The sequence below is a fragment of the Sardina pilchardus genome, chromosome 2, assembly GCF_963854185.1.
Source record: "Sardina pilchardus chromosome 2, fSarPil1.1, whole genome shotgun sequence".
Lineage (NCBI taxonomy): Eukaryota > Metazoa > Chordata > Actinopteri > Clupeiformes > Clupeidae > Sardina > Sardina pilchardus.
The window spans coordinates 36,518,201-36,531,128 of record NC_084995.1 but is presented as its reverse complement, the minus strand read 5'-3'; the positions used below and the strand labels follow the sequence as shown (position 1 = coordinate 36,531,128).

Sequence of the window (12,928 nt, the reverse complement as noted above, 5' to 3'; positions counted from 1 at the left end):
AACTAGGCCTTCCTCTGAAAACATGTGTAAATACTGTAGTATCTTACCGGGACATGGAGCTGTAGACTGGCACACAGACCGTGACAGACACACACACACACACACACACACACACACACACACACACACACACACACACACACACACACACACACACACACACACACACACACACACACACACACACACACACACACACACACACACACACACACACACACACACACACACACACACACACACCTTTAACACCTCTTATTACTAGGCCTAGTGAATTTATTCTCCAATGTTTAGCTGGCTCTTGAGCACAAGAAATGTGTGAATCCTTCTCTGCTACATGAAAATAAACTTGAACTTCAACTTGAAATGCCACATAGGGCACTCACTAGCCTCTTCCCTCCATGGCTCGGCCAAATTCGGGCGAACTAAGGCAGGGCTGTACAGTGCCATCACATATGCAGCACATCCTAAAAAATCAGTCTGTGCAACAAAAAATAACGTTTTGTCCCTATCTGAACACGGAGATGTGTTAAATAAAAACAAAACAAAACAAAACAAAATGCAAGTTGTGTTGTTTTTTTTGTGTTGTAAATAGCATTAAAGCCATTGACGAGGCTAAAACAATCATTAAATGTCTATCCTAATATGGAGAGGGTCTCTGCAGAAATATTTCCCTTTGCAATTGTAATGACAAGGTATAAAAAATTACAGCCGGTTTGTGAACCCATTATCTCTTTTCAGCTGCTGTCTTCTTATGTGGAGAACGTCTGTATATATAGGCCACAAGTCCATTACTGAATATGGCACAAGCTACTGTCAATGGACGCAAAAGGTTCGATAACCGACCTGTAGACACACACACACACACACACACACACACACACACACACACACACACACACACACACACACACACACACACACACACACACACACACACACTGCATTCTATCTCTCACAAACATTGGCACACAAAAATATTGATGCACAGCACAGCTATGCATAACATGAACATTGCATCTCCTTTGGTTTCACATAGTTTGTCTATTGTTTGTCTTAATAAAGAAAACACAAGTTTAGAAAGACACACACACACACACACACACACACACACACACACACACACACACACACACAGTTATGCATGCACACAAACACAGACACATACAGCTGGTACAGTTTGGTACATTTACAGTTGGGCGACAATTAAAGCAACGTCCAGTATGGTGTCAGGTTAATGAATACTAATAATTAATCACCTGAAATCAACAGTGGGTATACATTGGCGGCAGGTTCACAATCTCACACCTTCATCTCCTTGCTCTGCTCCTGGAAGTGTTTTGCTTAGGACTACAGAAGTACTTCATTGTGTTCCACGACATTGATGCTGAGACTGAATGGCCTATTCATGGGTTTCATCAGGTCCCTTTCCACAGAAGTATAAAATCAAGCAGCTATGAATACGGACTGCAAGGTACTTGATTAATACACCTGTGGAAAGGGACCTGATTAAATTCATGAATAGGGGGACAGAACATATGGGCTGATGGTTACTGAAAAAGTAGGCAAACCCCCAGACACCTTGCAACCAACATTTCCTTTTTATCCAATTTCCTGCAATATGTCATGACAAGAAATTATGAGACAATAAAAGAGCATTGGCCTATTGACAGTGACAGTCTGCATCTGGGAATGAAACTGGCTTCGAAATTATTTGATATTAAATATACTCGACATACCTTTTCAGCTTTTCCCATGAGCGCTGAGGTTGAGGTTGAGCCTAGGCCTCACATGGTTAGGCTACAGAAACATAAATTCATATTTGACTTGGGTAATTACAGCCTATCATTGGGCACTTCAGATGCTACACAGTGAGTAATGGGTTTGGCTTGGACCGGTTTCACAGTGTATTGCACACTGATCCCATGTTGTGTTGCAAGTGCCAGCTCACAAGCTGGTAGGCAGTAGGCAGGAACGGAACACCGAATGTGCAGTGCGCTTTTGCGCATTATTTTGCCTCGTATTTGTCTAGCAGCGGCAGTGCTAACCGACGGGAACCACCCCTTGAAAGCCTTATGTGATATTCCAATATACGACTTATTTGTCGACTACATTTTTACATATTTTGTGCTTACTAGATATTAACTAAAATGAACCCATCCTGCGCACGGTGTGGCAAAGTTGTCTACGCGACTGAAAAAATAAATTGCCTAGATAAGGTAGGCTATCTAGTGTTTTTCTTTAGATTACTTACTCAGCAACATTATTACACATTTTATACACATTGCCCTCGTGGCATGGTGTTTCAATGACGGAAATTGAATCTGAATTCTCATATTGTAGGCGTTTACCAATTTAGCAACTTTGAGCTACTCGACAACATTTGTTCCTTTAACGATTATTTCTCAGTACTCTGTCTTTAATTTTCTGTAGTACTGGCACAGAGGATGTTTCCACTGCGAAGTGTGCAGAATGCCTCTCAACATGAATAACTATAAAGGCTATGAGAAGAAGCCCTACTGCAATTCGTACGTTAAATAATGTGGGGAGGTCTTTATTAACAGAAATATTTAATCTCTGATATTTCAGCAAACGTGATGCCAATTCGCTTTCTCCCTCTCCAGACACTACCCAAAACAAACATTCACCATCGTGGCAGACACCCCAGAAAACCTGCGGCTGAGACAACAGAGTGAACTGCAGAGCCAGGTGAGCCTCTGACCTCTTACACAGTGCTAGCCGTGCTGTCCACTGCACCAGTATTACACAAATACCAGTAATTTTAGGATTTAATCTCAATTAATTATTCAAGCGCAACAACCATTTGGTAGCCTATACTGTAATTCTAATCTAACCACAAAGTGAGAGTGTGGCAGTAAGATATGTGACCGGGTGCGACACTCTGAGATCAGCAGGAGGTGAACCTGGCAGCTGCCATCACTGCAGTGTGCTCCAAGATCCCCTCAAGCATGCCCACCTGGCAGCCTGCACAGCAATGCCAGGCCTGTGCTGTAGGGGTCTCACTCACAGCCCAAACAGACCAGACTCAACCAACCAAAACAAAAACAAACCAGCAGAGACACTCACCCTGTTCTGTTCTTAGGTCAGATCCATCTCATTTGATGTCACCCTCCGCAGGCGTTACAGGCTGGTGGTCTCTCTCTCTCTCATACACATACAGGTCAAATACAGGAAGGACTTTGAGGAGAGCAAGGGACGAGGGTTTAGTATTGTCCTGGACACACCTGAGCTTCAAAGACTGAGGAGGACCCAGGAACAGATCAGCAATGTAGGCTGGCTACTGACTCATTTTATTATCATATCTACAAGGATATTCCAAAGACCCTGATACGGTATGTAACATATTTCTTTTCTTATAGGCCAAATACCATAAGGACTTTGAGCTGTCAGGTGTTCAAGGTCTCTCACAGGGGACGTGTGGACATTACTTGGTTCGAGCACAAGTGAGGCCAAGTAAGCAAGAAGTTGGAAACACATCACACAAGGGTGTGCATCAGTACATTATGGAGATGGACCGAAAGCCAGGAATTATTGTGGGTATGTAGGTGACCATGAAGATTGGGTCTCTAATACATTTCATGGTTTAGCAGTGTCTTTAATTGTTTGTAGCACTTTATATCTTATCCTGGGCACTGATACAGGGCTTAAAGTGCTTGGGCACTGGGCTGGCATTCAGGCATCGGCCAGACCATTTAAGATTTTAAAATAGTTAATGATATACACAGTATAACGGCTGAAAATGTCTGATAACTTAGGGCATAGACATTTTCAGTGCTGCTGATCTTGTGACCTTGGTGTTGCTACAGCAACAGTATTCAGAGCAACCATTACCACCACATGCTTAAAGTTGGCTCGTGTCTTCAGCAGCGAGAGTGGTTTTAAATGATTATATATTAGGTAGAGGAAATCTGGCTCTAGGAAAGAGCACACTAATAAGCCTCTTATGATGTGTCTAGCTCCAGTTCTCCCAGGAGCTTACTACCCAGGTGGACATACTCAGGGCCACAGCTATATGCACCAGACCAGCATGCGTTCCCTTCGATCAGTACAACACAGACCACATCCCACCATGGTGAGAAGGCTGATGTTGGATATATACTTTTTTGTTTCTCTTTTTTTTTAATTTTCTGACGCAACTGAAACTTTTTCCGTTGTCTTACCATTCACATACATGTTATGCAGTATTTTACATTTTGTGAAGCATTTTAAATACATATTTTTTCTCTGTAGACATTGGTTTCCTGTTCGATAATCAATATAGTTCATTTTATGTGCCGCCCTGTCTCCTGAATAGACTGTGTACAGAGCTCTGTATGACTACACTGCACGGGACACTGATGAGGTCTCCTTCAGGGATGGTGACATCATCCAGCACACACAGCCCATAGATGACGGTTGGATGTACGGTACAGTGAGGAGAACCGGGCGTTCTGGCATGTTACCTGCTAACTACGTAGAAGGCATCCGCTAACGCTAGAGAGACCTTACCCATTAAACAGCAACTGTGTAAGAGTCTCGGGGGCCCATTTGTAGACAGGACCAAATTGTAATGTACCGGTCGTGTTTAGTACGGTTACATATAAATATATATATATTTCTGTATGTGTGGTCTGCCCTCAGCCTGAAAGTGAATTTGAAACAGCCAGTAAGTTCACCAATACATATCAATTGTGCATTATTAGCAGTGAACAGAAACTGTTTCGTAACAGTCTTGGGGCCCTTTCGTATACAGGAATAAATAGTAATGATGTATGTTACCATTCTTTGATAGCCTGTGTCGATAAGGCTTTTATGATCTTTCCTGACAATATATAGTATCTGTAATGGTTCACAGTTACATATACTTTTGCTATTGTGTTTCAATTTTGTATGGTCTCTTGTGTTGCATAGTTTAAAGAGACATATTTTACAAGCAAATGAATCATGTAAAGAGATGGACTTAGGTTTTTATTTAAAATTATATTAAATTGGCAGAAGACATGTAACAGATCCTTTTTCGTGATTGTGAGACATGTATCTTCTTCATTTTTGTATTAGTGTTGTTTTTTCTTTTCTAAAGAAAGCAATGTCCCTGGTGCAGTATTCATGTTAAAATTAATATAATGTACCAAAATAGGGAATGATATTTGTTACATCTGCATACAAAACTGTGCATATTAAAGTGGTTCCATGGAAATTACTGAATCACATGCTTTCTTATCTTGGTGTATATGAAGAGCTCAGATACAAAACAAATCCACCTGACCACTTTTATTTTCACAGTTCACGTCTTTGGGCATTATGTATCAGTGGTACTTGATGGGTTTTGAAGTGAAACTATTTGATTAACATATACCATGTGTGGCGAGCATTCACTCACCATCGTCATCTCATTTTTGATGGAGGTGGCATCTAGAGGCATCTGAACTCTTCATGTTTTAATAAAAATGCTTCAGTCTGAGAATTCTTTTTGAAAACAGCACAATGGAGCAATCTCCTAAAAATCTGAAATAGTTTATTGTTATGGTTTAGGTGTCAATAACCATGATGAGGAAAGTGGTGTGAAGTTTGGCAGAACTGATAAGTGTCTTATCTTTTCATCTGCCTTTCTTCATCTTGGCCACTTTCTCTTTACGCTTCTTCACATGTTTTGGAACTTTATTCCTTCGTTTCTCCCTTTGGGCTTCTTTAGCCAATCTCTTTCTCTCCTGAGAGGAGAAAACAGTCACATGCAAAACAATTAGTCTGCATTCATGGGTATTTAATTATTCATTTACATGACAGAACAAATGAGACTTCTAGACAAAGTTGGACATAACCAAAAACTATTGTATGTTTTGCCTTTGTGGGCTACTACCAATAATAATAATAATCTTGAGAGGGGTAACTCATTGTCCTAACTCCAGAGACTCACTTGAGCTGCATATGTCATCAATATAAATAACAAGAGAGACAAGCACAAAGCATGCTTACCTTTTTGTCCACTGCTGATACTTGACTCTGGTCATCTTGTGTGGGCGCATCCTCTTCATCTGAGCAGTCTGAACCCTCCTCTTCTTCGGATGAACTAGAGTTTCCCTCTTCTGAACAGCCCTCCAGCAAAGCAGGCACCTAGGATGAAATAATGAAATGAGCACTCAAAAGTGAAACGGTGAAACACTCAAAACTTTATGCCTCACTTCTTTCTCACCAAACACATTCTGATTTATATTAGGTCCAGTTATGCATATTTGCCTGTATATTTATATATCAGCCAATTTGAAATGGCTACTTAGGTTGACCAAAATGGCTCCAACAACTGCAAACAGTCTCTATTTGAGCTCATATCTTCGCATCTGCATGGTAACAATCAGCCACACTGACATACTAACAGAAGATTCATCTACTAATTTACTTCAGCATGTGTTTACATTCTGACATATGGCAGTATTACTGGGCCTAGAACAAGATGTCCTAGGCCCTGAAGTACAGACAAAAATTGTCTGTACTTCAAGTTATCAGGCATTTGTGAAGACGCCATATATACTGTAGTCTCACTGCCTATTTTCAAATTTTAAGCATACTAGCTCACGCCTGAGTTCAGGCACGGTGCCTGAACACTTTAAGCCCTGAGTATTAAATATAAACAACATCAATAGTGGTAGAACTTGGCACTCACCGTCTGAACTCCAGACAGGTCTTTCCTCAGGCCTGTGACGGTCTGATACAGGACCTGCAATTCAGTCTTAATTAGTTACGTCTTGCATTATGAATGTGGCCCAGAGTCCCTGATAATCAATATGGATGAAAGACACAGAGCAACACAAGAGCTATATAGGATATGTCTGGTGTGAATCTTGCTCGTTAAGACTCACATTGTCGTTTTGCGAGCTGTGAACAGATTCTTCTTCCTTAGCCCTCATCATGGAGTCTACGTCGCGCTCGTAATGGCTGACTTCTGTAAGAGTGCGTGGAATGTAGGCGTTCTTGAACACCTAGAATACACACAGACAAATGATATAACACTACTACACAACTCAACTTAGAAACGAATGTTTAGTAAGGCCATGACAGTTCTGTTCCTTACCTCATCGTCCACTTTGTCCTGATTGGACCTCTCCTCTGCAGTCCTTTCAGACGATATCTCCATAGCCTAAAACAGACATTAAGTTCAAGGAACCAGAGGAAAGGACTTACTTTGACCATACTTTGAACACATTATGAGCACAATATGCAACAAGAATTTAACAAACATAATGAAGCACAACATTCCACCACTATAGAATGCCACTGACCTTTTCCAGGTACTGATTGATGTTCTCACTGTTAATGGAGGGGTCTGTGACAAACTCAAACAGCTCACGAACGGTCATCACTGCCACGTCATGCTTCTGAAAGAAGTCTACAAACACAGGGGTTAGAGACAACATAATAAGGAGGCCATTTAAATTAAAGATATGTGGTTATGAAGAACAAATAATACTCCACTGACCATTAACATTAGTGCAGTCTTTCCGTAAAAACTCCAAGGCATGAGGGTGGTCATGTTCCACAGACTGTGATACATCTATAATGTAAGCATCTCCATTGTGATACCTTGATAAAGAAATGGATAAAACAATTGGTATCAACTGTAAACACACTTACACTATAAGTCTGTATTAACAAGTAGTTCCTTAATGTATCCTATGCCGTATGTGGCTAACAAAATGGGGTAAAATCGGTGATTTATTTCTCTTACAACATGTTAAACTCGCTGAGATCGGCGTGGACAAGCCGGGCCTCTTGATACATCCTCCGCATGTTCTGGATCACCTGCAGGTACAGCTCCCTCGCCTTGGACTCCGACAACGCAGCGTTCTTCAGCAGTGGAGCTGGCCTGATAGAGAAAGCACCAATCATTTACACCAACAAACAATAGACAAGTATTTCATGCACACATAGTCAATAATAAACAGAGTTAATATAGACTAGAGACAATGTTTGATAGGCCTCATTCAGATAATGAAAATCCTAGCCTATAGAAGGCAGGATGCTTGAACATGCTGTTGAACATACATGTCATCTTTGCCGATGAAGCCCATGACGAGGACGTGGCTGCGTAGCATGACGGGCTCAGGACTGGGGATCCCTGCTGCTTGAAGCCTGCCATTTTCACACACACACACACACACACACACACACACACACACACACACACACACAAAGTTACAGTTACAGTTATCAGCATCACACACCAACGGAACTCAATCTGAAAGTCGACCAGGGTTAAACCTGGTACTGTATCTGAAAGATTTAACCCAGGTTGTGCATTCACACACACACACACACACGCACACACGTACACACGTACACACGTACACACACACACACACACACACACACACACACGTACACACACACACACACACACACACACACACACACACACACACACACACACACACACACACACACACACAGTTATAGGTTATCTGCATCACACACACCAACGTAACTCCACCTGGAATTCGACCAGGGTTAAACCCGGTTTGATACTGTATCTGAAAGACTTAACCACAGTTGTCTGCCCCTACCTTGCATATGGAGGGTTGGATATGCATCTGGCCACTGTTTTTTTGAACATGGTATACAAATATGGACATTGATTTCACAGTCTGCTCACCTAATGAGATTCCTCATCTCTTTTTCTGCCCATGTGCGCACCATCTTCCTCGGGTTACCTTTACAATAGCCGTGCCTGAATCTAAGAAAACAAGCACATTTAAATCAGTACAGATCTGATCATCTCAGACTTACCGTGCCTGCTATGGATCTGTAAAGTTATCAAAATACACACGCCTTACCGGAACTCTCCACTGACATATTTGTCTCTGTCTTTGAAGAGTAAAATGGACGTCTTGTAGATTTTGATGGCCCGATTTTCTCCATTAGCAGTGTTTGCGTGGTAAACGTTTGCCTAAGAGAGAGGGTAAAAGAGAGCAACCTACAGGTCACAAATTGATGTACTCACTGCCCAAACAATCCAATAGACTCTCAGTAGACCAAAAAATACCAGTAACAAGAGCAAGGGTTAAACGAAATATTTTAAATTGCGGTTCATTGATTCTGTTACATTACACTATGTCTTCAGGAGAGCTTAGCAACGGAGATGTTTACCTCTTTTCCTGTGCTAATACAACCGTTGATCTCCGTAATCACACCCCTACTCAGCATCTTGAAAAGAATCATGCGTGTTCTTGGATCCAACACCTACAACAGAAAGACATTCATGATGAATAAATAACTTTGCCTACATGTTTATTTTCAGTCAAACCATATCAAGTGGCAGACTCTCACAGTGAACAACCGCTTAAACAGGCTTATGCTAAGTAATGGGCATCAAATATTCATGACAACAACTGTAAAAGTCAATACAGCATGGCTCATGATTACAACCTCAATGGGAGTAAAAAAAATGGCTAGACAGCAGGACAAAGCTGTGAGGGTAAGACTAGCACAGACACACCACCCGAGTGCTCTTACTCACCTGTTCCACAGTGGCACGGTCTGCTTTGTCCTTGACCCGAAACCTGAAAATGAGGACACGCGCCCACGCTTTTAATATAGAAAAATGAAAAAGGAGGACGTGCTTAATGTTTACATTTCCCATTTAAACATCCAAAGAGATGGACTTACGTGTCCGCATCTCTCTGTCTCTCCATCACCTTCACTTTGTTAATAACAGAGTCGGCGTAGTTCAACTTATCTGTGAAAGAAAAGCAAAGGGCATCTTCAGATTGGTGGGACACATTTGAGCAACTATTGTCTGAACTGGAAGTTAGCAACATATAAAATAAGCTTGAGATGCTTATCATCATTTGAAATATTCTCACATATCAGCTTCCGTAAATAAGTGTGTTCAATGTGGAGATGTTTGCTATTGCAGATGTAAATAGAAAGTGGAAGAGCACATTTTGGTACATGCACTACTATGGACACACGTACTGTACTGTATGTACTATATGAACAAATATGACTCATGAAAGTGGTAGCATAGTGGTTAAGGAGCTGGGCTTGCATGTACTACCCTGAAAAGTTGTGGGTTTAATTCCTGGCTTCCATCATTGTGCCCTCAGGCAAGGCATCTTTGTAAGTCGCTTTGGATAGAATCGTCTGCTAAATGAATAAATGTAAATGTAATAAATGTCATGGGGCCCATGGCGATGATGTGATGTCTCTCTGTGCTACAGATGGAGACATCCAGACAGTTACAGAGGAAGGGGTGTCAACAAGACGGGTAAACAGTTCCGAAGGAATTCATGAATTCTAATAGGACTTGTTCTCCCCATACTGTTATGTTTCCTTGTCCCCTTTGGGTATGTGCCCTTTCCCCAGGATTCTGATCATGTCCTTTCTGTGGAATATTTTGCATGCCTCCCTCCCCACTCCTCAGAGGCCTTCTGTGGACACTGGCTTTTCTGGTCATTGTATATAAACAGTATCACATGACCATAACAAGGGCCTATGAACAGTCTACTATTGACTATTTAATGCACCCTAAATGTCCTCCCGAGACAAAATGGACCTCATACGGAAGCAATATACAAACAAATTCCCTCTCATTTTTGTTCACATCTATGAATAGTTGCTACTTTGTTGACATCCACTGATTTCAGGGATTCAAAAGTGTTATTTTTTCTCTTCTCTTGGACATTAAGCCACTTTGTGAGTGACAGCGAGAGCAAATGCAAGGTTACTGTGGTTCATCACAAAAGCATTGATTTATCCCAGGAAAACATCTGTCTGTCCTAAGGCTTATGTACTGCTCTTATGCTTAACACAACACATAGCACAAGGCAACATCGACAGGGATTCATCATTCAGCACACTAGGGTTAGACCAGATTCGAATGATTCAGAACGTTTGGCACATCTTATGTTTTGTCTTAACAGAAGATTAAGAGGCAATAGAATATTTGTTACATGGGGCCATGTGCAAGCATATGACAACAAGTTTGTCATGAGTCTGGCCAGGGGCTAGACTGGAAATTGCAGCTCAGGCAGGAAACCTGCACATTTATCTCTCCTGCTTCCTTTCCATGTTTGCTGGAACCAATCACAAACTGGCTTATCCAGCAGGCACACCCAGATCATTGGTCTGATTGGTAGAAGGACTATCCAAGCCTATAGAGTAATTATCTATGCCCACTGATCAAACCTCTTGTGCAGTAGAAATACAGCACAGACGCCCCAGACTAATGCAATGTTCAATTACAAAAGATCGAGTTTGGTCTGGTGATAGCCAGGCAAGCTCATTCTGATGGGGACCCAGGCATCAGAAGGCACAGGTTGGTGCAACTGATTTGCACAGAGAACACTTGACTCTAGACAGAACATTTTACTTTACCTAGGTTAATCTTATGTTCAAATTTTCTCAGAACTTTGTCTGAGGGAGTGGACATCTTCATCGATTTGCTGCTTGGATTCTGCCGGTTAGCCTAGGTAAAGGAAAACAACTGTTAACATGGTACTACTCAAACACTTCGAAATAATGATATCTTGACTGAAAACATATTCATTAACCATTAACATTACCACCTGGTATAAGACAAAACTATGAAGGTCTATTAAATGCAGTCAACATAAGGTGACCAGTTGTCTGTTTCAGCTTCAAAAAACGGGGACATATGTAGTTTTTCTGTATTTTCTCGGGGACTGTCCCCTGAAAATGGGGACGTCTGGTCACCCTAAGTCAACATCCAGATAAAACTTTGAAGATATTGGATCTAAACAAACAGTCAAACACCAGCAATCTGATGGTTGATTGGTTGGAATAGGAGTGTTTGGTCACTTTACATACATTATTTCTAGTTTAAACAAAATTCTTGAAAATATCCACCCTTTTATGAAATTTCTTGTAGATTTAAGTTGCTTATGGCGTTGCCAAAAGAATGATAACGAATGTCAATGTGTTCTGGACACTGGGTAATTGTTTCTAACTAGATAGTGTTTTATCAATTGAGAAAAAACTGTAAAAGAGCATGTCTTAGGCACACGGATTATGGTATGACTAGAACGTGGGGTACATTTCTGAAACCTTGGCAAAAGCAAGGACATTAGACCTATACCGACAGATAAGAAGAGCAACCTGGTGATTGTGTCCCGTCCTCAAGGCGGTGTAGCGTTTTGTGAAATCTTTCCCGTCATCCAGGTCCCACTCATCCTCGTCCTCTTCGTCCTCATCTTCATAATCCTCTTCCTCGAATGCATCAGCTACAGGAGCGTCTTGGCTTGCAACACTGACGTCGACCACAGCCTTGGAAGTATCTTCAAGTCGCTGGCCCACTTCTAAGTCACTAAAATGACATTGAATGACACTGGGCTAGTTATGATCATGCATGTGTCATCAGTACTGAGAATAATGTCAGTTTGTAGCCAGTGGTACATCAACTGGGGCTGAATGTATAAGCTCAGTTAGCCTGCTACAGGCTAATTGAAGTTATGAGACACTGATGTCTTATTGCAATAACGTTACTCTGTGCAAGAGACAGGTATGATATTTCTGTTTGCGTACTCATAAAAGAACGATCAACAATAAAACGCCAGTCAGTGGCGTAGACATTAGAAAACAAACTTCACGTTAGCGTGCTACAGCTAATGTTAGTGTGCCAGTAAACAAGTCAACAAGTCTACCTTTCCGGTCCATCTGCGTCATCAAACTGCCCGGGTACGATCAGATCGGTAGCCATCACGGGTAAATTACAACTAATTAAACAAAATGTGCATTTACGTTGTTATCAGAAAAATCGAGATAGCGATGGAATAATAACAACTCGGGTACATGTCCCATGCTTTGCTCTAATGTGAATTTCCGGCCATGTGTTCACCGGTACCGAGGAGGGTCATTTTCTGAAACGCAAACTGAAATTTGCTTCAACGCCATTTTGTGTCTTTTATGATGGGCCACA

At 41.5% G+C, this 12,928-nt stretch overlaps 2 protein-coding genes across 2 annotated transcripts; one reads left to right on the top strand and one right to left on the bottom strand.

Annotated features, from left to right (window-relative positions):
- The first annotated feature begins 1,967 nt into the window (after positions 1–1,967).
- nebl (nebulette) lies at positions 1,968–5,200 on the top strand. The gene is made up of 7 exons (XM_062529261.1): positions 1,968–2,219; positions 2,434–2,528; positions 2,625–2,709; positions 3,182–3,289; positions 3,381–3,558; positions 3,978–4,093; positions 4,316–5,200. The coding sequence occupies exons 1-7, from the start codon at positions 2,151–2,153 to the stop codon at positions 4,490–4,492; spliced, it is 828 nt and encodes a 275-aa protein (XP_062385245.1). The 5' UTR covers positions 1,968–2,150; the 3' UTR covers positions 4,493–5,200.
- Positions 5,201–5,495: 295 nt separating this feature from the next.
- Positions 5,496–12,858, bottom strand: riok1 (RIO kinase 1 (yeast)). Its single transcript, XM_062529250.1, has 17 exons — positions 12,654–12,858; positions 12,109–12,316; positions 11,368–11,458; positions 9,658–9,727; positions 9,509–9,551; positions 9,139–9,231; positions 8,826–8,938; positions 8,645–8,725; positions 8,038–8,124; positions 7,721–7,858; positions 7,472–7,575; positions 7,275–7,381; positions 7,067–7,132; positions 6,855–6,974; positions 6,659–6,712; positions 5,974–6,111; positions 5,496–5,708 (listed from the first exon to the last, which is right to left on the bottom strand). The coding sequence occupies exons 1-17, from the start codon at positions 12,707–12,709 to the stop codon at positions 5,598–5,600; spliced, it is 1,680 nt and encodes a 559-aa protein (XP_062385234.1). The 5' UTR covers positions 12,710–12,858; the 3' UTR covers positions 5,496–5,597.
- Positions 12,859–12,928: the final 70 nt, after the last annotated feature.

What these genes read in the sequence shown, in the direction of transcription:
- nebl (XM_062529261.1), top strand. Translation starts at nt 2,151, where the DNA reads ATGAACCCATCCTGCGCACGGTGTGGCAAAGTTGTCTACGCGACTGAA. An exon ending in AAATAAATTGCCTAGATAAG is followed by an intron (nt 2,220 to 2,433) that starts GTAGGCTATCTA and finishes AATTTTCTGTAG; the next exon opens with TACTGGCACAGAGGATGTTT. An exon ending in AAGAAGCCCTACTGCAATTC is followed by an intron (nt 2,529 to 2,624) that starts GTACGTTAAATA and finishes CTCCCTCTCCAG; the next exon opens with ACACTACCCAAAACAAACAT.
- riok1 (XM_062529250.1), bottom strand. Translation starts at nt 12,709, where the DNA reads ATGGCTACCGATCTGATCGTACCCGGGCAGTTTGATGACGCAGATGGA. An exon ending in GGACGGGACACAATCACCAG is followed by an intron (nt 11,459 to 12,108) that starts GTTGCTCTTCTT and finishes TCCTTTACCTAG; the next exon opens with GCTAACCGGCAGAATCCAAG. An exon ending in GTATTAGCACAGGAAAAGAG is followed by an intron (nt 8,939 to 9,138) that starts GTAAACATCTCC and finishes CCTCTCTCTTAG; the next exon opens with GCAAACGTTTACCACGCAAA.